The 25,836-nt window shown below is 39.6% G+C and overlaps 2 protein-coding genes across 4 annotated transcripts in view; one reads left to right on the top strand and one right to left on the bottom strand.

Annotated features, from left to right (window-relative positions):
• The window catches only part of LONP2 (lon peptidase 2, peroxisomal), an 82,516-nt gene extending 61,378 nt beyond the window's left edge, over nucleotides 1-21,138 (bottom strand). The window contains exons 1-6 of the mRNA XM_032486257.1: nucleotides 20,797-21,138; nucleotides 13,877-14,111; nucleotides 10,151-10,282; nucleotides 8,437-8,559; nucleotides 5,717-5,880; nucleotides 3,907-4,001 (exon numbers count right to left, since the gene is read on the bottom strand). Of these exons, the coding sequence (XP_032342148.1) occupies nucleotides 3,907-4,001; nucleotides 5,717-5,880; nucleotides 8,437-8,559; nucleotides 10,151-10,282; nucleotides 13,877-14,111; nucleotides 20,797-21,029 (982 nt within the window). The 5' untranslated portion in view covers nucleotides 21,030-21,138. The remainder of the gene's footprint in view (nucleotides 1-3,906; nucleotides 4,002-5,716; nucleotides 5,881-8,436; nucleotides 8,560-10,150; nucleotides 10,283-13,876; nucleotides 14,112-20,796) is intronic.
• ABCC11 (ATP binding cassette subfamily C member 11) overlaps nucleotides 18,186-25,836 on the top strand; it is a 67,094-nt gene continuing 59,443 nt past the window's right edge. For 2 of the 3 annotated variants that reach the window (XM_032486254.1, XM_032486256.1), the window contains exons 1-2: nucleotides 18,186-18,514; nucleotides 25,415-25,497. The gene's annotated coding sequence lies outside the window, so the exon portion shown is untranslated. The remainder of the gene's footprint in view (nucleotides 18,515-25,414; nucleotides 25,498-25,836) is intronic. The other variant, XM_006183544.3, reaches the window with a different exon arrangement.

Raw genomic sequence — 25,836 nt, 5'->3', positions numbered from 1 at the left:
CCACTCTTTCAATCACTTATTGGAACTTGCCATGTGTTTTTCCTACAGGGGAAAAAACAAAAAGCCCTTAAATCGTAACTTGGTTCCTAAGCTAGTCTATAAAAACCTAGCTAATCAGCAATACATGTAATTTATAGTACTATGGATTTTAGTCAGTCCTGGCTGAGTGATTTGGAAAGGAAAGAATAAAATTTCTTCCCCCTTTCCTGGTTTCAGAACCCAACCAATGAATATATGAACAATTGAAAGAAAGTTTCCTGTTTTATGATGCTGGCTCTGACACTAAAACCTACCATAGTAAATTAAAAGAACCCACTTCAGACCAATTCCATTTTGCATAGCTCTAAATATTAAAATGCTGGTAAATCAAGTCTATTCAAAGAGTAATCTACTAAGTCCCAGTGGGACTTATTTTACTTATGCAAATACGGTTCAATATAAAGTTATCAACATATTCATTACATTATCACATCCAAGGAGAAAAACTTTCCATCAAAAATGTCATTTTGTAACTAAAAAGGCTCTTGTTATAATGCAACATCCATTCTTGATTAACATTCAGTAAACTAAGAATAGAATTCTGTGTATTTTAGAAAATAATGAAAGCAATGAAGGAATTTCTTCTAACATGCCAAGTAAAGACAATTTAAAAAGTTACATTCCTTCAAACTTTTAAGGAAAGATAATTTCCATGTTATATATCGAGTATCTTTTCTATACAGGATGCATTTTTTTTGATTGCTCTTTTTAATGATTCAGAATGCACTCTTACTATTTTGAATAATACTCATGGTTAAATGTAAAAAATTTCAAACCTGCTGGAACATATATTTCTCTATTTATAATCAGAAGATTGAAATGGTATCTACTGGCTCCCAAGATGGGAAAATCAAGAAACTTATTTCCTACAACTCGTTCATCTCTGCTTTCCTCTCTACTTTTGATAATCTCTACTGACATAAGCTTGTCTTATGAGGATTATGGAAGACATTTTCATGGTTTTATAACCTGACCCACAACAACCACTTAGACCTAAGTCTGTGTAGTAATGGTTCAGAAGCTCAACATGCCTACTTTCACACCACAGTTTACCCATCTTCAGTTCCCCGCTGAAATGCTGGACCAGGAGGGTTTTCATGAAGGCTCCATGAGTCCTACGCACTTAGGATGCTCACACACACCCAGTAGAAACTCTCTGAGTTGTGAAAAAATAAAAGCTTTGCCTTAATTTTCTATTTTCTGGATTACTTCAGTAAAAAATGGGAGTCAGCACTCTGCATTCAAATAAACATTTTGGCCTCAACTGTCCAAAATTACACGTGTGAACCTGACAAAAAGTCCTTGTTAGTCATGAATTTCACTTTATCAAGAGGACAAGTGAGGGAGGGAGGAAAGCAAGAGCAACTTACTAGGCTACTACTAGCAAATAATGAAATCTGCAATTTTAATATTCTCAGGCCATTACACTATATGCACCCTCACTTAAGTCATTAGTTAAAACAAATCCTGGAGTACAAAAAAATATTACCGAGAGAACACCAAAATTTCAAAACAAGACCGTTGGTGTTACCAAGCTATGTAGACGTGCTTCATGTCCTGCACTCACTCTGTGGTCAAAAGGGAAAATAACAGAGTTTGGGTATCATTATGACTCCATCAATGACACAAACAAATACCTAGCAAACACATACCAATATGGAAGCTTGGAAGATGAGATGGAAGCAGAGCAGCTAAACACATGAAGGTTAAATGTAATTCCTTTCCCAGGTCTAAACTAACAGGGAGCAGGGCCCTCTTCAAATCTCTAAGAATAGGGCCACTTCACTTAAAAGCAGGCACTGGAGAGTTGAGTTAACAGAAGACAAATGAACCAAAATGGATTTCCCCATAGCCCAGCTGGATCCAGACAGACATCTGAACTCAAACAGATCAGCTGACAACTCGGGGCTAAATCAATGGGAATGCATGCTCCCCTGCATTCACCTACTATGGTGTTTCCAGAAAATTCTGAATTAAAAATTAAACCAAGATATTCGGCTTCAGTTTATTTGGTAAAACACCTTCAACTAGAAGGCAATATTTTGTCATAAATATAAACATGAAATAAATTAAAAAATAAATTTGCCAGCATAGTTCAGAGCAAGTTTATATACTGTTGTTAAAATGCTGGAAACAATACAAATGTCCATCAACAGGTAAATGGATAAACCAATCACCGATATACACAGTAACATGGATGAATTTAATTTAATTATGCTGAGGGAAATAACCAAAAAAAAAAAAAGGAGGGGGACACATACTATATCATTTCATTTACACAAAATTTTAGGAAATATGAACTAGTGCACAGCGGTTGCTCGGGAATGGGAAGGCAGGGAGGGAATCACAGAGAAGCATGAGGAAACTTTTAGAAGCGATGAGTATGTTCATTTCCTTGATTATGGTAATGGTACTACAGTTACATACTCACGTTAAAACTCATCAAAATGTTCACATTACATATGTGCAGTTCACTATATGTCAACTATACCCTAATAAAACTGGAAAATAAAGAAAAATTTTACCAGTGTTGCTTCTGAACGATTCCTCCTATAGTTCACCAGTATAACCTGATTTAACCTAAGGAAAATTTATGGATTCCCAGAATTTAACAGAAAACAAAATATCAATTAGCCTTATAACTTTATTTACAAACATTCAAACAGAAAGAGACACTTAAACCAAAATCTAGACAATGGGATAAATGCAAAATTACAGAATATTCCTAAAGGAAAAATTAGCCTAACTTAGAATGTACTTGCTTCCCAAAACAAGAACCAAAGAACTGTAATGGGAATGAAATCTAAAGGTGGTCAAAACAAAATAAATAAATGAACAAAAACAAAGGTGGTCAAAACAGAAGGAAGATGATTAGGCCAATCATTGCCCCAGCACAGTTAATTGAACATAAATATGCTTCATTCTGGGCCCTCTGTGAGACAAAAAAAAATTTAATTCTCCATACCAGAGAGGACAGTCCTCTGTAGGTCAACAGGAAAGTATTTAATGTTAAAAATTCAACATCCTGAAATCTGGTATGTAAAAAATACCTTATGTGGCACATAAACGTGTGTTTTAGGGCTAACACTTATCAAAACCTCTAGCACCGTTTTAAATGTAGGAGTTTCATCAGCCTGGATAATCAATAAATAAATCTGCTGAATTCTCAAAACTCAACCATACAGCTATTCTAATGCCAAGAGTAGTTGAGGCAAATCAATCCACTGCTGAACTCAATAAATCTTGTTTCTATACTAACTGATGCAAATAAAATGATTCTGAAAGACAACTAAGTATATTTCTCATCCTAGGAGAAAACACAAAGCAAAGATATAAGAAAACCAGTGTAAAATGCTCCTGATGGACAGAAAAATTCTATTGAAGGAAAGAGGGATAAAAAGAATCTACACTCTTTACATAGGTTCTGGTGGGAGAAAAACAAACTTCCAAATGGTGAAACCATTCTACTGTGATCCTGACTTTATCCGTAATTGTCTCTTTTAGAAAACACAAAGCTTTACCATCTCTAGGACTGACTGGGCACTTATTGCCAACTACCTCAAACGTGTTGGTTTTCTTCTGGCTCCTGACATAAATATAAAAGTTGCTGTCTGATTGACTATTGCTATTGAAAACACATATTTCACTAAGTACAGAAAATCCTACTTTCTCCAAATCGCGTGAAGGGCGCTTTCACGCAGCACCTTCTTTTCCTGCTCGATCCTAAGACCTAGGTGACTCAGGTTCAGTCTCTGAACAGTTTACATCATGAACTCCTGTGACAGGGAGGTAATCAGTATTTCTACAGAATTTGCATAAGCTTTCCGGGTGACAGGCTGTGGAAAAGGTGCTCTTTTGTTTGCTCACCAGTTGTACTTTTGTTCCAGGGAAGTTCCACCATAAGTTCTAAATAATTTCTCGTCAGCGCATATTCTGGCATTGACTGAGGCATTTTTTTGAGCCTGTGGGGAAAGAATACATAGCAAACCTGTTCAAGAACATAGAAAAATTCCATAAACCAGAAAAATCAAGCATATCTCCTTTTCTTGGTCAGATATATCATATATATTTGGTCAAACAAAACTGAAAAAAAAATTTTTAATCTAGTTATTAAAACGATTATTTTGTTTCAAACAGATATTTGTAAACTGGGGTAGAGTGGACAAGATCTAATGCTATCCTTGAAATATGGTCTTATCAACATTAATATCTCACAGGGAGAGTCTCAAGTCACACTTACATACTGATTTACTTATGACAATAAGATTTAAGTGCCTAACCATGCATAATAATTACATGTTGTTCTGTATCAGAGATGAAGCCAGCTCATGAGATATTCAATTAAAAAGTGCAACTTCCATAATATATGCAGTGCTTATTAAATAGTGTTCTGTACAAAACAGATGTTCTGCATTTATTAACTGATGTCAGAGTCAATATAAAATAGACCTCAACTATATTTACTTATGTTCTTAACTGTGAACCTCAGAAGTCAAATCTTCAGTTACTGAGCATTCAGTCAGGTTGCTTATAATTCACTCATAAAAGAAAATGCAACGTAGTTACAATACTGCAAGTATGGGGAGGAGGGTATAGCTCAGTGGTAGAGCACATGCTTAGCATGCACAGGGTCCTGGGTTCAAGCCCCAGTACCTCTGCTAAAATAAGTAAATAAATAAATATAATTACTACCCCCCCAAAAAAAAAACAAAAAAGAAAGATTACTAAAAAAAAAAGACAGAAAGAAAGAAAAAGAAAAAAACAGGAATAACACTGCAAGTAGGTAAAGAAAAAAACTGGTTTTCTATTTAACCCTGAGATCATCCAGAGAATGTAATCAACCCATATACCCTATTCTGGTATCAAGGTTCCCTTGCACTTTATCCTGAACAAAGAGAAACTGACAGTCCCGGCCTTCTAAGAATTTATAGTCTAAGGAATAAAACAGAAACGTGTGAAGAACACAAATATTAACTGAACAAACATTACTGTCTAAACAAGTGTGGGCCAAGTATTTAAGACAATGAAAAGGCAGTTGCAACAGTAATTGTATCTGGCAGCACACGGTAGGTAGAAGAGTTGTGTCACTTATATTCCATATTTGAGAACAAGATTCCTGAAAGCGGTATTGATTCAGGAGTCTTAAGAATATTTTACGAATCAGATTCTGGTTTAGGAAAGAAGGAAAAGTATTCCATAGATTGCAGCTATACCCTGAGAATTAGAAAAGCCGTGAAAGACAAGAGATAAAAGAGATTAAGGCTGACAATGGAAAGATGACTAGAGTGGTCCATGACTATATTAAATACAAAAAACGAGAAAGATCAAAGAATATAAAACAAATCACTCAGCTTTGTAATGCAAAATAGCAGATTCGTTTCCACAAGCAACGATTTTTTTTTTTTTAATTGAAGTATAGTCAGTTTACAATGTTGCACCAGTTTCTGGTGTACAGCATAGCGTTTCAGTCACACATATACATACATATATTCATTTTCATATTCCTTTTTATCATAGGTTACTACAAGATATTGAATACAGTTCCCTGTGCTATACAGAAGGAACTTCTTTATCTATTTTCTATATAGCAGTTAATATTTGCAAATCCGTGAGCAATATTTTTAACATTAATAAGCAAAATGAAAATACTCATGAATGCACAGCTTCCACAATTTACCTTTTTATCTCTTTGACACAGACTTTGTGGGCCTGCTCTGGCATACTGGACGTTCGTATTTTTTTCTCTAGCATGACAATGTCATCATTATCCTCATCCTCGTCCTCGTCTTCTAAAGTACCTGGGATGTGCGTAATCCTCCTAATAGGGCGTATTGCTATAACCTAAGGCGGAAAGTAAAAGAGTCAAAATAAATCGAAAACAAAGTACTTAGCTACACTTAAGGTTATAACTGGTGCTGAAGAGACATTTTTCTGGCTAGAGTCTAAATCTTTAGGAACTATGAAGCTGAAAATGGTAAGTAGGAGGCACATGCACACACGGAGGCTACAGAATTTAAAAAGCAGACCAATATAAGGTGGACATGATTCTTTGGCATATGCTTAGATGACCAGCATGAGGAAAAAAATTCAAGGAACTGGCTGTTAGAAATAATTAAAACATCTAGGAATTATCTTTTTTGGAGTTATTACTGCAGCCACTATTTTCTTGATATACTTACTATTTACCATTTGGCAACTGAATAAATTTCCTTTTCCAACCTACACTACAAAGTTTCAAACATCTTTAATCTTTTCACCACTGGCTTTATTTTCTTTGTCTTCAACACACAGAAAAGTCCTTCTCCTTTCAAAACATTCCATCTTACCTACGGTCCCTCCTAGTTTACTACACATGATTTACTTCCCTTCTCGTGATGTTCTGCTTTTTCATCACCAATTACTTCAGTGATTCGTACTCGGTACTTTGTCTTTCATTTCTACCGTGCTGAAATTGTTCTTTGAAATCCAAAAACAGTCTCCCATGCCAAGTCAAACAGTCCTATATAAGTTCTCTTTCTCCAAGGTTCTCTATCATATTTTAAAACTACCTTTGTGCTCTTTTGAAATTCTCTGCTCACTAACATCATGCATCTACTCTAGCCATTACTGGAGCAAAATGGTATGCTGGTATTCAATTTAAAAGCCTCGGAATTTATTTTTTAACCTATGAACTTACTCAAATATAAAAAGCTTAAAAACAGTGAAAAAATTAATTTTATAGAAACAAATATTAAATATATACTTTTATTCTTAAGTCATTAGCAGATGAAATTAATAAAATATTTTAAAGTATAAAAAACCAAAAATAAAATATTTTTAAAGTTAGATTTTTAAAGAACACATCAATTATTTCATTGTTGAGACGAAAGGACTCTTCATGCAGTTTTTCCTCTAGCTACTAAAAGAGCACTTTCAAACTCTTAGGGGAGCAGGCAAGGAATCAGTTTTAGGCAAACTCCAAATATTAGTCTCTGATTGCTGCATTTCAGCTGCTGCTTGTTTAGAGCAATTCTGAACAACTCTCTGTCTAAGCAATGGTATTATTTATTGATAGGGAGCTGTAAGTTTTCTGTGTCTCCCAATGCAGAGTACACGTTGGTTTGTCTTTCTGCACAAAATGAGTAACTGAGTTAGTGCTCCGATCTCAAGCCAGAAATAACTGAGACTTCTGGTGTTTGCTTTCAACAGTGCGATGTCCTAGATGCCGCCCACGATGTCCTAGAACATCCGCCACAGATAAGCGACTCCTCTCTCTCCCATCATTCTCAGCCTACCTCCCCACTCCTTCCTGAGTCCCACCCGCAAGGAATCCTTCACTTCTGCTCTTCTTTCTCCACAATGTAGTCTCTTAGACGGAGGAATGTTTCTGTGCTGATGGCATCAAATCTCCAACATTATTCTCAACCTTTCACTTAACCTCCCACTGCTTTCAGAGAGCTGTCATCTTCACCCTTGTCCACATCAAAGCTACTTTACTATCTTAAATGTGCCTACAGCATAACAGTAAGATCAACAGCTCCAAGCAGTCTTCAGGCAGATCTCATCATCCAAGTAAATGCAATATATGATAATAAAAACGTCACAAATCAATGGGGAACTGAAGGATTATTTAATAATGGTGTTAAATTAAATAAAAAGCTATTATGGAGAAAATATAACTGCTGTCTTCACCTTATTAACACATTGATCGCCCACCTTATTAACACATTGATCGGGTGCCCTTGAGGAAACACAACTCTCACCTAGATTTGGGTGAGGTGGCGAATGTGTTAGAGCAAAATAAAAACATACGTGCTAAAGAGTTAAATATTTAAACAATCAACTAAAGGAGAACTAAAAGAAAGTGGATATTTGGAGGAAAGATGGTCTCTAAGTTTAGAAGACAGGAAAAGACTAACAGTTGACTAAATGAAAACTGAAACATTTATTAAGTTAAAAGTCAGCCAAATTAGGGCACAACACACTGACAGAGTCCTTTTAGGAAACAATTTTGTGGTATGTTCTTAACAAATACTACATGCAGTGAAAACAGTTATACTTGAAAGACACTCATGCAGTTATTTGCTAATTTTTAAAATATTGAAAACATCACACAACGTTTAGCAGAAAGAGAAATGGCTTAGTAAACTATCCCTTTCGATGATTACCAAAAGAAACAACAAAAAATGAGAAAATGTCTACATGCTTAAAAGAAAAAAAAGAACTCAGACACGGAGAGGTAGGGAAGCAAACAAGAATCCAAAACTGTATCAGTAACCTGAATGTAAGAGACAATGAACTTACTTCTTCTTTGTTCCTTTCTTTATTCCTCCCTTTTTCCCCCCCAAAAATCCCTGAATTTCACATCACAGAAAAACAACTAGAAAACTGAAGAAATGGATTAAAAGAAGTATTTACCCGCTTATCATCATCTTGCTTGTGTTTTCTGGTTTTTTGAAGCAATTTCAGGCCTTCAATTTGCCTGACAAGCAGTGGTATGGTCATCTTGAACCGTTCCTCCAGACTCACGGCATCTAAAATCTGAGGAAACGTGAGTCAATTTGCAGAACCGCTCTCTCAGAAACACATGCTCCAAAACAAGGCAGTCAAGAGTCAGGACTTCAGTCATCAGGTAAAGAAGGCCACTACCATCAGTAGTCACAGCTACCCGATGGCTGACACAACTAAAGTCACTGTATTAAATCAGCAAGGTCACCTGGCACGGTGCCAGAATCCCAAAAAAGAGAAGCATGAAGATATCTACCCTTTTAAAAATGAAGCCACGTCTGCTGTTCCAAGAGCAAGAACAAAACCACATTTTATGTCAATTCTTTCTAAAGCCCAGAATATGTCTACATATTAGGCCTACACAAATTCTAGGTTCACGGCATTAAATTTTTATATATCCAAGAGAATAGGAGCACTTTTAACCAAACTCCACTACTGATTTGTCTGAGTGACTGATGTTCTCCGGTCTCTTGGTGGAACATGCTTGCCCACAGCCAGGTTAGTCTCAAGGACCCCTGCACTCTCTGCTCCTACCAGGTGAGCTGAGTTCTTGTGTTTAAACCCAGCCTGTCTGCATGAGTTCCTGGATTTAAGTATTAAATAAAGTTGCTGGATTCAAGTACTAAATAAACTGATAAAATAAGGAGACTTGCTTCAATGAAAACTTTAATGTTCTAGGAAGATGAAGCAGACTGCTTAAAAATACTATAAAAATAAGTATTCAAAAAAACTTATAGTTTGGAGGAAAGACATTCAAATCTAAGAGTCTACACCTGGATTATTGTTCAAGTATCTTATTTCACTTTAAAGAAACAGAAATTGAAAATCACAGATAACGCATCACAGGTGTGGCTTATGTAAGAAATATGAAGAGGTCAAAAAAGCATGCCTACACACACGGGAAAGGTCTTGGCTCCAGTAGTGAGACAAAGTGTAATTATATATTTAAATTAAATTAAATATTTATCTTTTTTATTATTCTCTGCCTTAACTTTTTCCATAAGTTGACAAACTACCAGTACTGATAATGCAAATAAAACAACTGCCTGAGTACACAACAGTGTAGAACAATCACAACCAAAAGTCAACTTAATACTAGGGGAGGGTATAGCTCAGTAGCTGAGTGTGTGCTTAGCATGTACGAGGTCTTGGGTTCAATCCCCAGCACCTTCACTTAAAATAAATAAATTAATTAAATATATAAATAAATAAACCTGATTACTGCCCCCCGCAAAAAAAGGAAAAAAAAATTTTTTAAAGTCAATATTGAATCATTATGCTCTACCACTGAAACAAATATAATGTATGTCAACTAAACCACAATTTTAAAAAGATAGTTTTATAACTAAAATTTTTTTAAAGCAATGAAGTAAATGAAAAAAAAAATGTCAATTTAGTGGGGAGGGGATAGCTCAGTGGTAGAGCATGTGCTTAGCATGCACAAAGGTCCTGGGTTCAATCCCCAGTACCTCCATTAAACAAACAAACAAGCCAATTTAAGGGTAAAAGCATCTTAAGTACTTCTAGGAGTCTCCAGTATCTCTTACCTGAAAGTCAAAACTTACTATCTAGACCCAAATGAAAAGTGCCATAGTAACTTGGCATTTCAGAAGGCACACTGTACCTGGAGCTTCTCTTTGTTGCTTGTCCGGATAATTGATGTCAGAATGTCTGGTAAAGCTTCCCTTGGAAGACTATCTAAAAGACGTCTCAATTTAGCAACTGCAGGGACAGACATATCCAACATTTCAACCAACTACAAGGGAAAAAAAAAGTCTTTCTAATGAAATCTGGCATTATTTGTAGATTTAAAAAATCAGACCATCATCTAAGTTTAATGTTTGGGCCTCAGAGAAAGTCTTTGTTTTTGAAAGATCACTGATTATTATATCCAGGCATTTTTACCCACCTCAGAGGAAAAAAGAAGTAATTTTAAAATGTCAATCATGATGAAAAGCAAAAATGGCTCAAAAATGGATAACATTAATATTTATAAAAGGTTTTGTAAATTTGTGATTTTATACTATGATTTTGAAAAAAATCAAAATTTATAGAAAAGTTGCGATAGTAAACTCCTTCCCCCAATATCCTTCCCCTAAACTCACCAACTGTTAGCAATTTGCCACATTTGCCTTCTCTCCCTCTCTTTATACACTCACACAATTATTGCTGAACATTTTAGAATAAATCGCAGACATCATGACCTTTGTTCTTAAGAACAAGGGCATTCTCTTACACAATCAGTATAATTATCCAATTCTGGAAATGTAACAAGGTTAAGGCTATTATGTTAACCAATCAGCAGCCAAAATGCTGGGTTTTTTTTAGCAGAACACTGGGTTAGCTAGAATTTGAGCACTGACTATGAGTGATCTTTTTTAAAACAACTTCTAGGGGACATCCTGGAGTTACGACAGATTAAGCTCAAGGCAAGCTTTCAGTAACTGTGATAGTCATTGGGGCTGCTGACAGAGTCCCCTGTCCTTTTGGGCACATGGTAGGGGGCTGCTCTTTCTCACCTCTGAACACAGATGTGGCTGTGGGTCTTGCCTTCAACCATGAAACATGAGGGGAGGTGACAGTTCCTTCTGGCCAGAAGCATTAAAAGCCATTGAGAAACATGCCACATCTCCTCTTCCTTCCTCAGCAATGACGGAAGCATGTTTTAAAATGAAGCTTCAACCCACCTGGGTCCCTACGTGACTTCTACTCGGTAGATCATTGCCCCACTAGGGCAATGAAGTGCGGGTGGGGAGTACAACTTTGTCGCCTTATGTGACTGAGATTTGGGGGTACTTAACACAGCAAAACTTAGCCCGTACTGACTAACTCACAATGTACCGAATCCTCATACAGTCACTCTAACGAGATTTCATATGCCAGTAATAATCAAATCTCCCTAAAAGCACTGTAACTTTGGAAACTGTTACCTGCCTATAGCCAAAAGAATTAAAGCATAATTTTGATGAAGCTGTTCTGGTGTGGGAGAAGTAGATAACATAATTAGAAAATTCTCCTAAAAAAATAAAGTAAAACAGTTAAAATTCTTTCTCTGAGTATTTATTGAGTACAAACTATTTGTCAGACACAACATAGTGCTCAGTACAGGATGGCTAAAGCAGGGATGAATTCTAGTTTGGGAGGGGAAACAAACCCATAAGACACATTTCAATATAATGTGATAAGCATTATGTTAAAAGGGATGTTTAAATGGTTGTGGAGACACACGCAAAGGAGCATTAACAGTCTACAGGAGCTGGGAAAGCAAAAATCAAATCTAAAAATTCAAAGAAGGTGGAACACTCCCAGCAGAGAGAACAGAAGGAAAAAATCACAGAAACGGGAAATAAAATGTGACGCTCTCTGCTGTACAGTGTGGCTAGAACCTTAGGTATAAATGGAAGTAACTAGAGGTGTGAAGGGCCTTAATGTTATACTAAGAAATGTGAACTTCATCCTAGAGCTATTAGAGTCTCTTACTCAGGGGAGAGGGATGCTCAAAGATTATTGAGAAAGGACTCCTGAGCAGGTGGGTCAGGGAAAGAAGAAGCTAGAAGGAGATTAGTTAGGAAGCTACTGAAGAGGTCTACCAATGAGGGCTGTGGAAGCAGATGTACAAGGGGTTGGAGGAAAACCATTAATTGGAAACAATCCTAAAGCCTAAGAAGAGAAATGATATAATTATGACATCCTGAATCAATGGAATTTATAAAAGTACTTAATATTGAAATTAGATATGAATGCCATTTGCAGCAACATGGATGTCCCTGAAGAATGTCATTCTAAGTGAAGTAAGCCAGAAAGAGAAAGGAAAATACCATATGGTATCACTGATATGTGGAATCTTAAAAAAAAAAAAAAAAAAAAAAAAGGAAGAAGAAGACAAATGAACTTAAATATAAAACAGAAACAGACTCACAAACAGAATACAAACTTGTGGTTGCCAGCGGGGAGGAGAGTGGAAGGGACAGACTGGGAGTTTGAGATTGGTAGATACTGACAGGTATATATAGAATACATAAATAAGTTTATACTGTATAGCACAGGGAAATATACACAAGATCTTGTGGTAGCTCATGGGGAAAAAGAATATGAAAATAAATATATATATATATATATATATATTCATGTATGACTGAAAAATTGTGCTGTATGCCAGAAATTGACACAGCATTATAAACCAACTATAACTCAATAAAAAAATAGATATGGATCAAAAATCAAAACATAAGACTGAATAGGAACCAAAACCAGAAGAAAGCAAAAATTAAATCAGATGCATGATAGTAAAATTGTGTTTCTTTCCAAAAATTCCTTTAATGTCATTGCAAAATCTTTATATGCTTAAAATTCTTCTGTTGATTCAAAGTGGGTAGAAATAAAGAACAAGAGAAAGAAGCCAAGAAGCTGTGTCCAACAGGAGAACGAAGACCCAGGAGGATGACCCAGGGAAAGGAAGAGGCAAAGTCTATTTTCCCCTCTACCTCCTTCATTCCTAAACAGCATATTCACTGGCTCTGGTTCTTTCTTCAAGTAGATTCTTCCTTTTAGCCCCAACAGCAGTTGTAGCTCCAAATTTTCTAGTTTTCCATTGTTTACCACACTTGAAATGCCACATCAGGTACAAATACAATCACGCTACGAACACCTGCCCTACATGCTTCTTAATGATCAGTTTACATGCTGCCTGACTCTCACAGATCCAGTTTCATCACTGGATTACATCAATAGATAAAATATTTTTATGTATAAAAATATATTTTATAATATTTTTCAATAAGATTTGAAACAAAATGGGATGAGCTTTATGTTCAATCTGGAGTTAACCAAAAAACACAAACCTAGAATTAAAGAGCCCAATAGTCAATGCATGCCTAACCTGTGCTTCCTTCCCAGCATTCTAGATGGTCAAGGTTTAACCACACTTGAAATCAGTCTACCGCGGGCTTAACCTTCCACACTTATTACCAGTCACAGTGTGACTTTGACTTCTGAACCAACATAACCTGTATAATTTAATGCCTAGATAGTCTAGTGATAAATAGCTCTGTACAGTGTATTAATATTTAAGATTATTTAGGTTTAATAATTATCTGGTATGGAGACCCTGGAACTTATAAGAAAAGCTCTAGAAATACTCTTTGGAAAAATTTTAGAAAGGGTTGGCTAGTATGTCTTAGGTACAATCCCAGACAATAGCAAATTGAAATGAGTATATTATAATACCCTACTAAATCATTTAAACATATGCTGCCCTAAAAATTCGCCACTCAATGCATTCATCACATCTTAGGGCAACGAAGAAACCGAGCAAAATAGGGTTTTAAGGAATAACTTAAAAGCAACTCACCTGTACTGCGTATTTGTAAAACTCTTCTGAGAGTTCTCCTAGCTCCTCCCTGGTTTTACAGGTGTTGGGAAATTCCTCAAGCCGGTCCAACTGTTCCACATCAGCAACAGGATACGGCTTCTCTTTCACGACCTGTACAATCTGGAAACGGCATAGGCCTGTAATCAGCAAAGTATAGTGGGGCTTGGGCCAGTTACTGCCAACAACCTGGACCGCCAGTGCAGCTGTCCCAATTCTGAAAAACACACAGAACATCCGTGTTACAAGTGTTCGATACGGCAGAATAGAAACTCACCTCAAAACTGTTGCCTTTCTGAGAAATTCATTAAAAAACAAAGAACATCTAAAGTGGAAATGAATTATTTCTCTATTTAATTTAGCAGCTAGTACACAGCCTGATTAAGTCCCTACCATCTGCTATGGGGCCATCTCATTCTAATTAGTGCCTCTTTTAAGAATTAGGTAGAAATTCCTAAATATTTGGATTATTTAAGCATAAAAACGTAAAAGTAAAAGCAGTGGAGAATTACACAGCTCAAATTATATTTGCCAACTAGGAATGAGGCAACCTTACACCACAATATATATTATTAGCACTTTAAACAGATTTATATATAAAGAGCATGATGTAAACCAATCTAAGAAATTCGTGTTCCAATACCAGCTCTGCTACTGACATCAAGCCAGGATTTTTACACAATCTATAAACCTACATGTCTGCCTTATCACAAAGTGCCATCAAATCTGGGAATTAACGTGTATGCCCTTGAATTCTGAATTCCTAAATGTGGGGCTGAATATCAGAGGCCACACTGTCGTGGACTGAGGAGAGTTAACACAGACCTACATCTCAAGAAGGTATAAACCTAGTTCTCGACTAAGTGGTAATCGCCTCACCTAATACTAGTTGAACAAGTTTGCAGTCCTAGCTCCTTATCATGCAATGCTGACCCAATCACAAGTAAACTTAATGCACAGAAAGGAAGTCTCCTCCAAACTATGCCAAAGTTACACAAAACAGAAAGGCCAACAGTTAGAGGACACTTCCAGATCCCAAACTACAACGGTATTTTCTCCCCTCGGCTGTAGGAAAGGTGGTCATTTCAGAAAAGAAACTGAAGTGAAGGTGACCAGAGCTCTCAACACCCTGGAAAACGGTGACACCAGGAAACTGCACTTGCCCGTCTCAGACACACTCACGGTGGACACACTCGGTATGTGGATAATTTAGTGAGCTTGCTGACTTACGTGTGCAGTGAATTCTTGATTACCTCCTGTAGGTGATTCATTCATAGATTACCTGTAACCTTTGGCTTCCCTCTGCCACTCAGTCTGTTCTGAGCTGTGCATATCTTTCCTCCTCACCCTTCCAGTCAGACCATGGGGATGGGGGATAAAACTTGATTTAGGGGGCAGGGTATAGCTCAAGTGGTAGAGCACGTGCTTAGCATGCACGAGGCCATGGGTTCAATTCCCACTACCTCCTTTAAGAACAAATAAACACTAAATAAACCTATTACCTCCCCCAACCAAAAAAATAAATAAATATATTAAAAAAAAAACTTGATTTAAACAATCATTTAAACCAAAAAATTAGGATGATGATTTGGTGGAAAGGAAAAAGATCACATACTTTAAAAACATGAAATGATTTGGCAGTTACGTATTATTTTGAGTTATCTGTGTTGTGGCTCCTTGCCTTCAGTCACCAACCAACAGTGGATTTTCTCTCCCAGGGTCTGAAAACCAACCAGATGGCCTGAGGGAGTTAGCCATACCTCCCTAATCTAATCTAAACTGATCAGAGACCAACTGAGACTATAATTCACTGTAGATGACACAACAATGCTTACACAAATGCAGAAAGAGTTTACAGATCTGTCCACAATAAGCATCAACAGACCAGAACCGGTTCCCCAGCCTAAGGCATTAACCAACCAGAAACCAACGGGAAACCAGAGGCACAAATCCAAACCTCCGGACTAGGAAACACATTAAATTATTTGGGCTATGTCACTGATTACAGGTGAGACTGAAAATGAGTTTTCTTACAAAGCAAATAAAATACTTTTGCTAACTGGTGAAAGGAAAATGTTCCAAACTGAAAAGAGATAAAGGGGGATTTACACTATGCCTTTCCTCCTAATGAGAAAAAACACATAAAGGTTTTAAACATGTTAACTGGTTTTTAGTTTTAATTACTTATAGTTGACTTGAATGCACCCTATTTAAAGAAAAAACGTGACGTGTGAAATGATCAGATGGCTAGAAAGAGTACCTAATGAGAGACATTTTGGGTAAAAGTTCTAGGGGAAAGGACTACGTTTAATGCTATTTTAGACAAGTTGTACTATTTGTTGGGCTCTAGGTTTTAAACATAAAAATAGGTATGAAGTAAACAAATTATTCTATTAATCTAATACTTCCCTTCTAACTATGATCCATAAAAATGCACAGATTTCACATGAAGTTAAGTCATCTTTCTAAATATTCTAATTCTTCTACCACACGCTTTACTAGGCATAACCAAAATCATCATCTTGATTTTGCAACAGCTCCACATGTATTAGTAATGAGAACACCAATGAGTGGTGTTCTTTCCCTTTAAGTGGCAGCTCCACACCTTAATGACTGTGCTGTTTTATAGTTCACAGAATTTTTGAGATTCCTGAGAGCTACTTTTTGAGAGTTGTGAAGTTTTATTTTAATCCAAACAAAGTCTGACAACAATGGGTAAGATTTGTGTCATTTAGAAACCCACTTAGATAATACAAGAGTTCCAAAAGTATCTGAGAACCATCAGCTACCCTGGTGGGAAAACCTAAAAGCAGCGCTACTGCAAAAAGCAGTTTTCCAAGAGGAAGTGATTATGTAGGTGGCTCAACTGCGGTGGATATATGCCAACCACCTTTCTTTTCTTTTCTTTCTTTCTTTCTTTCTTTTTTTTTTTTTTTTTAACATTAAAGCCCTCCATTTGTCTTGCAACCCTTAATCGTCCGAGTCTTTTCTGTAACGACACTAGTTCAGTTCTGCCCATATTGAAACAATAAAAGGCCCTCGTACTCCTTCCCCCAACCACCATTTGTGAAATCTACATTTAAAACTACCCAGTCATAACATAACACCATACATCAACTAAACTTCAATTTTTAAAAATGTAATATTGTAAAATAAATACGTAAATTTAAAAAATGAAAACAAACAAATAAATAAAACTACCCATTTAGGCAATGGAATAATGCCACTAACATACAGGTTTATTGCTCTGCAGTCTACAAAAGGCTTTCCAAAGTATTATTTCATCACACACCACCTTTGACCCCCGTGGGGAACACAGCACTACCTCCTCAGCATAATGAGTAACTGAGACTCAAAAAGGGTAACAGGTTAGTTACCCGTGATTACAAGGATATTACACAGCAAACTGGGGACCTGAATTATTACGACAAATTTTACTCTTTTCCCCTCACAATGGACAACGTGAATTTGTACTTATAAGAAGTATAAAAGCAAACACTATTAACACGGCTTCTAAACAGCTGGGGTGCTGCAAAGCACAGCTGTTATTTAATGCCCGATGCTTACATCTTAACATTTATGGAAGAGAAGCATTTCTACCAAAGCTCTGGAAGCAAACGTTATGCACTTCTGGGAAAGACCCACTGAGACCTCTTTACAGTTTTCACTTGGTTTCACCTTATCTTCCTGAATATCTGACGACGTTGAGTGAAATTTATCATCATGATTAATAATGATTTAGAAACAAGGAAGTGGTCTACTAGGATAGGCCCAAGTTCTACAACAGACGAGGCTTCTGTGACTATAAGAGTTTTGATTTTCACTCCTTTCTTGAAAGTTCATTTCTGAATTTAAGAAATTCTACTCGTAGACTTTCCTTAAAAAGAGTGAAGGCAGATGTAGAAAAATCGAAGCAGAGCTATTCGTTATATACTTGCTAATATAAAACATTAAATTTTAAAATGTTAGTATTATCAGGTAATATGTCAAGTGCTTAAGAGTGCTAATAGATACAGGTAAGAGTAGGGCACGGACAAAGACTCGATCCAAATTATGAACTGATGCATCTGCTATACAGAAAGCATTTTTTTTTTTGTCAGACAAATGCCAATGAAACTAATTTGGGGTCTCAGAGATGAAGTAACCCAAAAATGAAGAGGGATGAGCTGTCAGCACTATGAGGAAATGAAGAATGGAAAGATACAAGACTGGAGGGCCATCTTGAAACGCGTGAGGACAATGTTATCCATTTTCACTAAGAAAACAATGGGTCACCAAGGGGCCATGAAAAAGACAGTCCTGAGGTGGCACGGGAGCCAAGTGCTACACTGTGGGGATAATCCAAAGCTCTTCCTCATAAGCCTCCTGGGTCGGGCAACATGCCTGCACCCTGACATGCAGAAAGTGTCTGTGCTGTTCAAAACCATGAAGGAAGTGGTTCAGGTAAGTCAACACCTGGCCCTGCCACTCTATATGACAAGGAGCACAGAGGAAACAAATTGCTTCTGCTGCTCCTCTTGAAGACGGAGGCATCTTCACCTGCATGGTCTGAAGGAAACTCGAGACAGGAGCGGAGCCCTCGCCTTCCTCCTGGGGTCCAACTACCACCCGGAAGAGCAGGTAACTGGAAAGATTTGGGTATTGAAACAGAATTATGGATAACTCAATATTTGTACTACTACCAGTTTTTCAATTTTTTAAAGTAAGAGTATGTAAAGGTCATACATATTAGAGAAAAAAGACATTAGAACCTAATACTAAGGAATTGCAATCTTTCTACATAAACTTTTCAAGTAGTGAACAGTATTTCTAGGATAACGAGATGGTCTGGTGGGTCCTTATGATGTTGAAATTCTATAAAGAATTTTCAGTGTATGTTTTCTAACTAAAATGATTAAATTTTAACATTGTTATTCATTTAAAACAAAGGCAATATGAACAACAAGGACCAGATTATACTCAGATTATATCAGACCAGATTATACCAGATTTATATTCAGATTATATCATCTGAATATGAGTGATTACTTCCAAGCAGGAGAATTTAGTTGTTATTTTGGAGGGATTTACATAAAAGAAATTAAAAACCCTCCAAAATCTTGCCAGAATAATACCAACAAATAGTCACTCAAACCTGAAACATGACTAAACCTACTTTCGAAATTCACAGTGTACCAATGGGTAAGTAGTAGACATAAAACAAAAAATCTTATCAGGAGCACTCTTGCCTTAACAGGCAACTAAGTGCCTGGGCACAGAAAGCAAAAAAACTATGGTAGAAATAAACAAAGGTTTAAGGAGTAGGGTCATATGTAGAGAAACCAGAATCCAACACAATTTATTACAGTTTACTGAAACTTGAAAAGTATCTAATTCCACTCAAGCAATAAGCAAAGCAGATCAAATGGAAACCAAAATGTTTTCCATACTTGAGAAAAGCAAGGCTTTTACAGTGTGGACTAATGATGGACAATTATGGTTTGTTTTGTTTTGTTTTAGGAGGGGAGGGAAGGGCTACTAAATCTCCTTTGAGAATCTGATTAAAACTATGGACTCTCCTTTTAAAAAAAAATGGACATAATCACGATATTTTGGACAAAGATAAGACATTCCTCACCCTCCTGAAATCCATTCAGGGTCAGGTACACCTAATTTTAAAAGAGGATAACTGCAGGTGAATGAGGAAGGGGCTCTAAATTGAAAATATCACAAGAGGTAAGGTGCTTGGGAGGTGAATTTGTTGAGAGCATACTATATACAGCATTGTCCAACAGAAACAGAATGTGAACCACATAGGTACTTTTAGTAGCCACATTACAAAGAAAAAAGAAACAGGGAAAGTTAGTATTTTATTTAACCCCAAACAGCCAAAATATTACCATTCCAACATTTAATCTATTTAGAATCTATTTATTCACCAACATTTTTCACACTAAATTTTCAAAATCTGGTGTGTATTGTACACTTCAAGCACATTTAGGGTGACAATCACCCTGGTTTGTCTGGAACACAAGACTTGCAGTACTAAAACCAGGACCATCCCTGGCAAAGCAGGACAACTGATCACTTCAGAGTATCAATTTGGACAAGCCACATTTCAAGTGCTCTCAAGCCACAGGTGGCTGGTGGGTGTAATACTGACAGTGCAACCCTTTATCCAGCATGAGGCAAAGCAGACCACACACGTGATTTCACTTAATCCTCATAACACACCTAGGAGATGGATGCTGCTGGTTTCTAAATGACAAATGAAGAAAAGAAACGGGCATAGGTTCGGCCTGTCACACAAAGTCACACAACTAGGGCCGTGGCGTGGGGTAATCTAGTGGTAAGCTTGGGGCCTAAGAAATGATAAGATATGAGAGAAGGAGAGATGAGAAGGTAGGAAAGTTCCAGAAAGGGAGACAAGGGAAAATGTGAACAGGGAAGGCCTTGGAGGAAGGGAAACAGAAGTACTGAGGGGAGGAGAGTAGGCAGGGAGTGTGGAATAAAGGCACCCAAAAGTTAATGAAGAGATGGTGCAATTTAGGATGGACAAGGAAAAGAGAACGTGCGTGAAGAGCAAGGATTTCAGTTACAAGACGGGAAGGAAGGGAAGGAAGAAAGGAAGGGAAAGAAAGAGGAGGGGCTGGAGAGTTAAGAGTCCGGGCCTAGGGCCTCGGAGTCTGAGGACCCGGGGGGCGGGGCGTTCACACCATACTGCAAACAGCTAACGTGCAGCTGTCACTCCATGCACTAGCTCATTTAACGGTCACGAGGCATTCCTCTGTCACCCCTGCCCGGCACTTGAGTCGTCCGAAGAGGCCGAGCCCCGCCGCGGGGCCGCCCCGAGCCCCGCGTCCCGGGCCAGGCCGGGGTCCCGGGAGAAGGCCGCGCCGCCGCCGCCGCGCCGCCCGGCCTACCTGTGCAGCGGCGGCAGGTCCTGCGCGTCGCTGGCCGGGTCGGGCGTGTTGGGGATGACGCCCAGGATGGTGCTCTGTAGCGACGTGCCCTTGAGCAGGCGGCTCCGCACCAGCTGCAAGTTGCGGGCCGAGTCCACGCTAGTGCGCATGGTGGAGCCCGGCAGCAGCACGCCCTCGTGCGTGAGCAGCAGCGGGAGGCGGCTGGGGATCTGGATGGGGCTCACCGACGACATGGTGACGGCCCTCTGCTGCGGGGAACGTCGCCTGAAGCCGGACGCACGGATACGCGCGGCCTTCACGGCTGCGACCACAGCCGCGGTCCCGGCGCGCCGCCACTTCCGGTCCCGCCCCCTCCCGGAACGCCGGCCCCGCGCGCCGAAAACATGCTAAAAGAGGCGCACATCGCCCGTCGTGCACCTGCCCACTCCCCAGCCGGCTCCCCAGCTTGCTTTCTCGGGAGGCACACTCAGCGTTGTGTGTGTGCCCAAGGATGATCCCATGTAAATCACGTCCACTTGAAACGTTGTAACTTTCAATTCGAATTGATTGTAGATGTACACAAATGTTGCAGAAATATAGAAGGAAATGTCTATGTACCTTTCACCCAGTTTCCCTTGTAGTCGTTTTACATAATCACCGTTCAACCATAAAAACCAGGAAATGAACATTACTGTTATCTAATCTATAGACTTTCACAAATTTTGCCAGTTTTCTCACTAAGGTCCTTTGGGTCCAGAATCCCACTTTTCATTTGGTTGTCATAGCTCCTCAATCTTTTTTTTCCCCCTTTGAAACTCTGGTACTTTCAAAAAGTATGGGTCCATTATTTCGTAGAATGTCCCTCAGTTTGGGTTTATCTGATGCTTTCTCTAGGTCAACGTTATACATTTTTGGCAGGAAAACCACAGAAGTGATCTGGCCTTAGTGACACAAGACGGTGAAATGTTTTACGGCTGGTGATTTTGGCCATGATTTCTTGAAGGTGGTATCTGCTGGGTTTCTCCACTTTAAGCTACTATGTTTCTCATCAGTAATAAATGCCTGGGGGGAGTTAATTCTTCATTTATTAATTGGAATTCTGTACAAAAAAGCTGCTCCTTCTCCCTCATTTATTTATTTATTCAATTATTTTTTATATTAGTATGGACTCATGGCTATTCAATTTTTTTATGAGTTATAATCCAATAATATCACATATTTTGTTGCTTGAATTTTTTTTCTCCAGATTTAGCCATGGGGAGCTAGCTCCTTTATGTTGGGACTGGACTTGGATTTGACTGTAGCCTGCAGAGGGAAAAAAATTTCCCCAGCTATAAAGTCCAGCAATGCTCTCAGACTCCAGGAGGGAGTTCAATGTCCATTCAAGTCAACAAGCATTCGTTGGGTGCAAAGGGCAAGGCCCTGGGCTGACTGTGGATGGGTAGAGGGCCTAATGTAAGGCAAGGGCCTACCCTCAAGCTCCTCTTGGCTGGGCAGCAAGGGCTGGGGGGCTGGAGGTGGGGGGTCAGACCCCTGGACCCCGAGTCCGATGCAGGGCAGATGGAACTGTGTTTCCGTGTGTGCAGCAGGTGAGGGAAAGGAGAAGGCAGGTGCCCTGGCCACTGTGGTGGAGACAGAAATGCAGGAACTGGGAGCCTGCTGCCTAAAGCTCTTTCTCTGACACAATCCCACCTTTTATTTACTCACTTAACAAATATAGTTTGAATGCCTACTGTGTGCTGGGTATTACTTTAGGCACAGAGATACATCAGTGAACACGACAGACAAGGTTCATGGAGCTGACAGTCTAGGGGGAGAAACAAACAATAAGCAGGGAAAATCCTTTTGGAGGGTGACACGTCCTTTAGATGGTCAGAGAAGGCCTTGCTGAGGAGCTTGTGTTGGTCCCGAGCTGGGCACCGAGGAGGCAGCCGCGCTGAGGTCGTGGGGTGGGTGACTGGGGGTCGCTATTCCAGGCAGGGAGCCCGGAGGATTGCGAAGCCTGTGGCTGGAATGAATTTAGGGCGTCTGGGGAGCCTGCTGCCGGAATTTGCTGAGGTGGGGCCCGGGCAGGGCCGGGCTGTAGAGCGAGGTTGCGGGACCGAGTCCGCTGGAGTGAGGAGTTTGGGTCCTACGCTATGCCCGGTGGTTTCACATTGTGGAAGAATTGTTCAGGCTTCTGTTCTCAAAAGGTCGTTTTGGCTGCTGTGGGGGGTCTGGAGCAGGAGGGTTTCAGGTCAGGCGCCGGGAAGCCAGCTAGGAGGTGGTTGAATTTGTCCGGGCCGGAGGTGTGAGAACTCGGACCCGAAGCAGTGGATTCAAGCTTTGTCTGAGTGTACCTTCACCAGAGTGTGCTGACGGATTGGACGGGACGAGGGGAGAAGAAACCGATGTCAAGGGACCCTGTCAAGGGTATCTTTCCAGGCTGGGGCCTGAGCCACTAGGACCTAAAGAGAAGCCGGCTGGTAGCAGAAGATTCTGGATCTACTCAGCAAGCCCTGGATCACCTCTTTGGATGGTACTGGGCACCCTACCCTGTAATAGACACTGGGGGTGATACTGAGATACAAAATGCACCTCCCAGGTCCATGAGAGCTTATCTTTTCATCAAAGCCTCTCCAAGGACAAGGGGGAAGGGCCCATTTTTTTTTTTTTGAGGCTCCCAGTGTTTTAACAAAGAACTTCAAAAACCATCTTATAAACCTTGTAGTGTATTTTTTAAATATTATGTTCAATGCTTTTAACATACACTCCTCCTGACCACAACCAGCAATAGAAGAGTTCTACTGTACTATAGTGGTGTCTTAGGGGAACAGGTCCACATTTAAGTTGCTTGCTTTTGGGGGGTTTATTTATTGGAGGTACTGGGGATTGAACCCAGGGCCTGGTACATGTTAAGCAACATTCTACCACTGAGCTAGCTATACTCTCCCCCTACATTGCTTGATGAACACCTTCTTTCAATCCTGTCTAGTCTATCCTATGATGGGACAGTAGCCCATTTGGGAAAGCATCACAAATATAAATGTGAGGTCTTCTGTGACCAGGTCACTTTCCTGGCTCCTTCTTTGACCAGCTCCACATCTACTACATCATTTATCCACTTGGCACTTACTAAGCACCTGCTGTGTGCTGGGCACTCTTTTGATTCACAGCTACATCAGTGAACAAGAGGCACAAGGCCCCTGGTTTCAAAGAGCTTACATTCTAGCGAGGTAGACAGAAAACAAATAAGCCCCCAAAGTGATAAGGAAATCTAATAGGAAAATATGTCTAAAAGGCTAGAGATAGGAGAACATTAAGGAGGGAGGTCTGGGAAGGTTACCCCGAGGAGGTGGTGTCTGAGCTGATACCTGAATGAGAACTGCCATGCTCTGCAAGGAGCTTGGAGAAGAAGGTTCTCAGTAAGAGATTAGGACTTGGGGCAAGGACCAAGGTAGGGAGGAGCTTCCCAGTTTCTGGAACAGAGGAGGAGACCAGACATTGGGATGCAAGGACTCAGCAGACAAGATGGCCAATGAGGGGCCCCAGAAGTTAGGAGAACTAGCCCCAGGAAATTTACCCCCACAGGGAACGTGTGGTCTGGAAGGGGGAGGGACGGGAGGAGTAAGGTGTGATCACCTCTGCTTCTTGAGACGTGGTTTCCCTTCAGGCCTCTGCCCCTTACCTTGGGCACCTGCCCTACCCTCTGGTGCTCCTTCTGGCCTTGGGCCCTAGACCCTACTGGGAAAGTGGTGAAAACAATGAGGAAATAAGTCAGTTTCTCCAGAAAGGTTACCTCACTCCAATGGCCCTCCTCCTATACACAGGTTGTTTCATCATATGCAAAGGGCCCTTGTCTAAACTAAATCATAGCTTTGGCCACTCCGGGGATGAAAGGAACACAGGGCTGGAAGCGTCTGTTGCCTCTTTGGTTTATTCCTAGTCATGTCCTGGGCTGCATCCTAACTGCAATGATGGTCTTGCCACTGAAGATGTTGCCAGTGCATGTAACCGGAGTTCAGGTTTTCATCCTGTCCCAGAAAGAACTCAGAGACAAGACGTGGAGATTAAAAAAGTGAAGTGAGGATTTATTAAGTAATGGATAGTACATTCTCAAGTGGAGAGCAGGCAGGCTCAGGTGAGCAGCTGCCCTGAGTTTTTTGGCAAGTTGGTTACATAGAGTGTAAAAATAAGTGGGCAGAATATTCATTAGGGAGGGAAGGGTCTGGGGTCATATTCCCTGATTTTTATCCCAACTCCACCTTCCCAAAGGGAGGAGGGATTTTTGTCCTTGTTTAGTCTGGATCAGAAGTGTCATGGCATCGGTGCATGATGGATATTTCTAATCTGCAAGGCTAATTTTATTGAAATGAGGGCATAATGAGCAAAAGGTTACACTGGAGATTCCTGCTTTTTCCCAACTTTCTTTGTTGGCCTCTGGGCCACTTATCAGCCCAGAGGTTCCTGCTTTTCTTTCTCTGCCCAGGAACCCCTGATGCTTGCATGATGTGTGATTTCTTGCATTTGGCCTGTGCCCCTCCTTTCTGCCCAATTCCGGCCGTTTGGTCTGTGTCCCCCGTTCTCTGCTCATATCTAGGTCTCTGCCTGCTCTAACAAATCAAGTGAATAAAGTTCAGCTCTGTCCTCTTCCTGGCAGGAAGCTGGAAGGCCAGGGAACTTTCCTAAGACTGCCAAAGGAAGTCCAGGAGGGAATTCCCCTGGCCAGTCAAGGAAGCAGAGGTGAGTGTCCCAGAATTGGAAGGTGGCCCAAGTCAACGTGTGGCTGAGTTTCATTTATTTTGTGATGAGCAATTTGTGTTCTGTGAACACATCCATTTTCATTGCCTTCATTTCCATTTGGTTTACTTTGTCCTATAAACCCTTTATTAGTTTCCTGGATAAATTTCATATTTCTACATGGAATCACCCCTTTGAAACCCTCATCATATCTCTTTGCAGATGTGTATAAATAAACCAGGTTGGCAAATATATATATATATATGAAAGGTGAGGGGAAAAAAAATCTATTTTCTGTTTGTTTTCTAGGAATCCTGGTCTTCCTTATGAGCCCCTACTTGC

This window comes from Camelus ferus, chromosome 9 (assembly GCF_009834535.1).
Source record: "Camelus ferus isolate YT-003-E chromosome 9, BCGSAC_Cfer_1.0, whole genome shotgun sequence".
Lineage (NCBI taxonomy): Eukaryota > Metazoa > Chordata > Mammalia > Artiodactyla > Camelidae > Camelus > Camelus ferus.
Note: the sequence above shows the minus strand (reverse complement) of the source record. Positions and strands in the feature narration are given on the sequence as shown.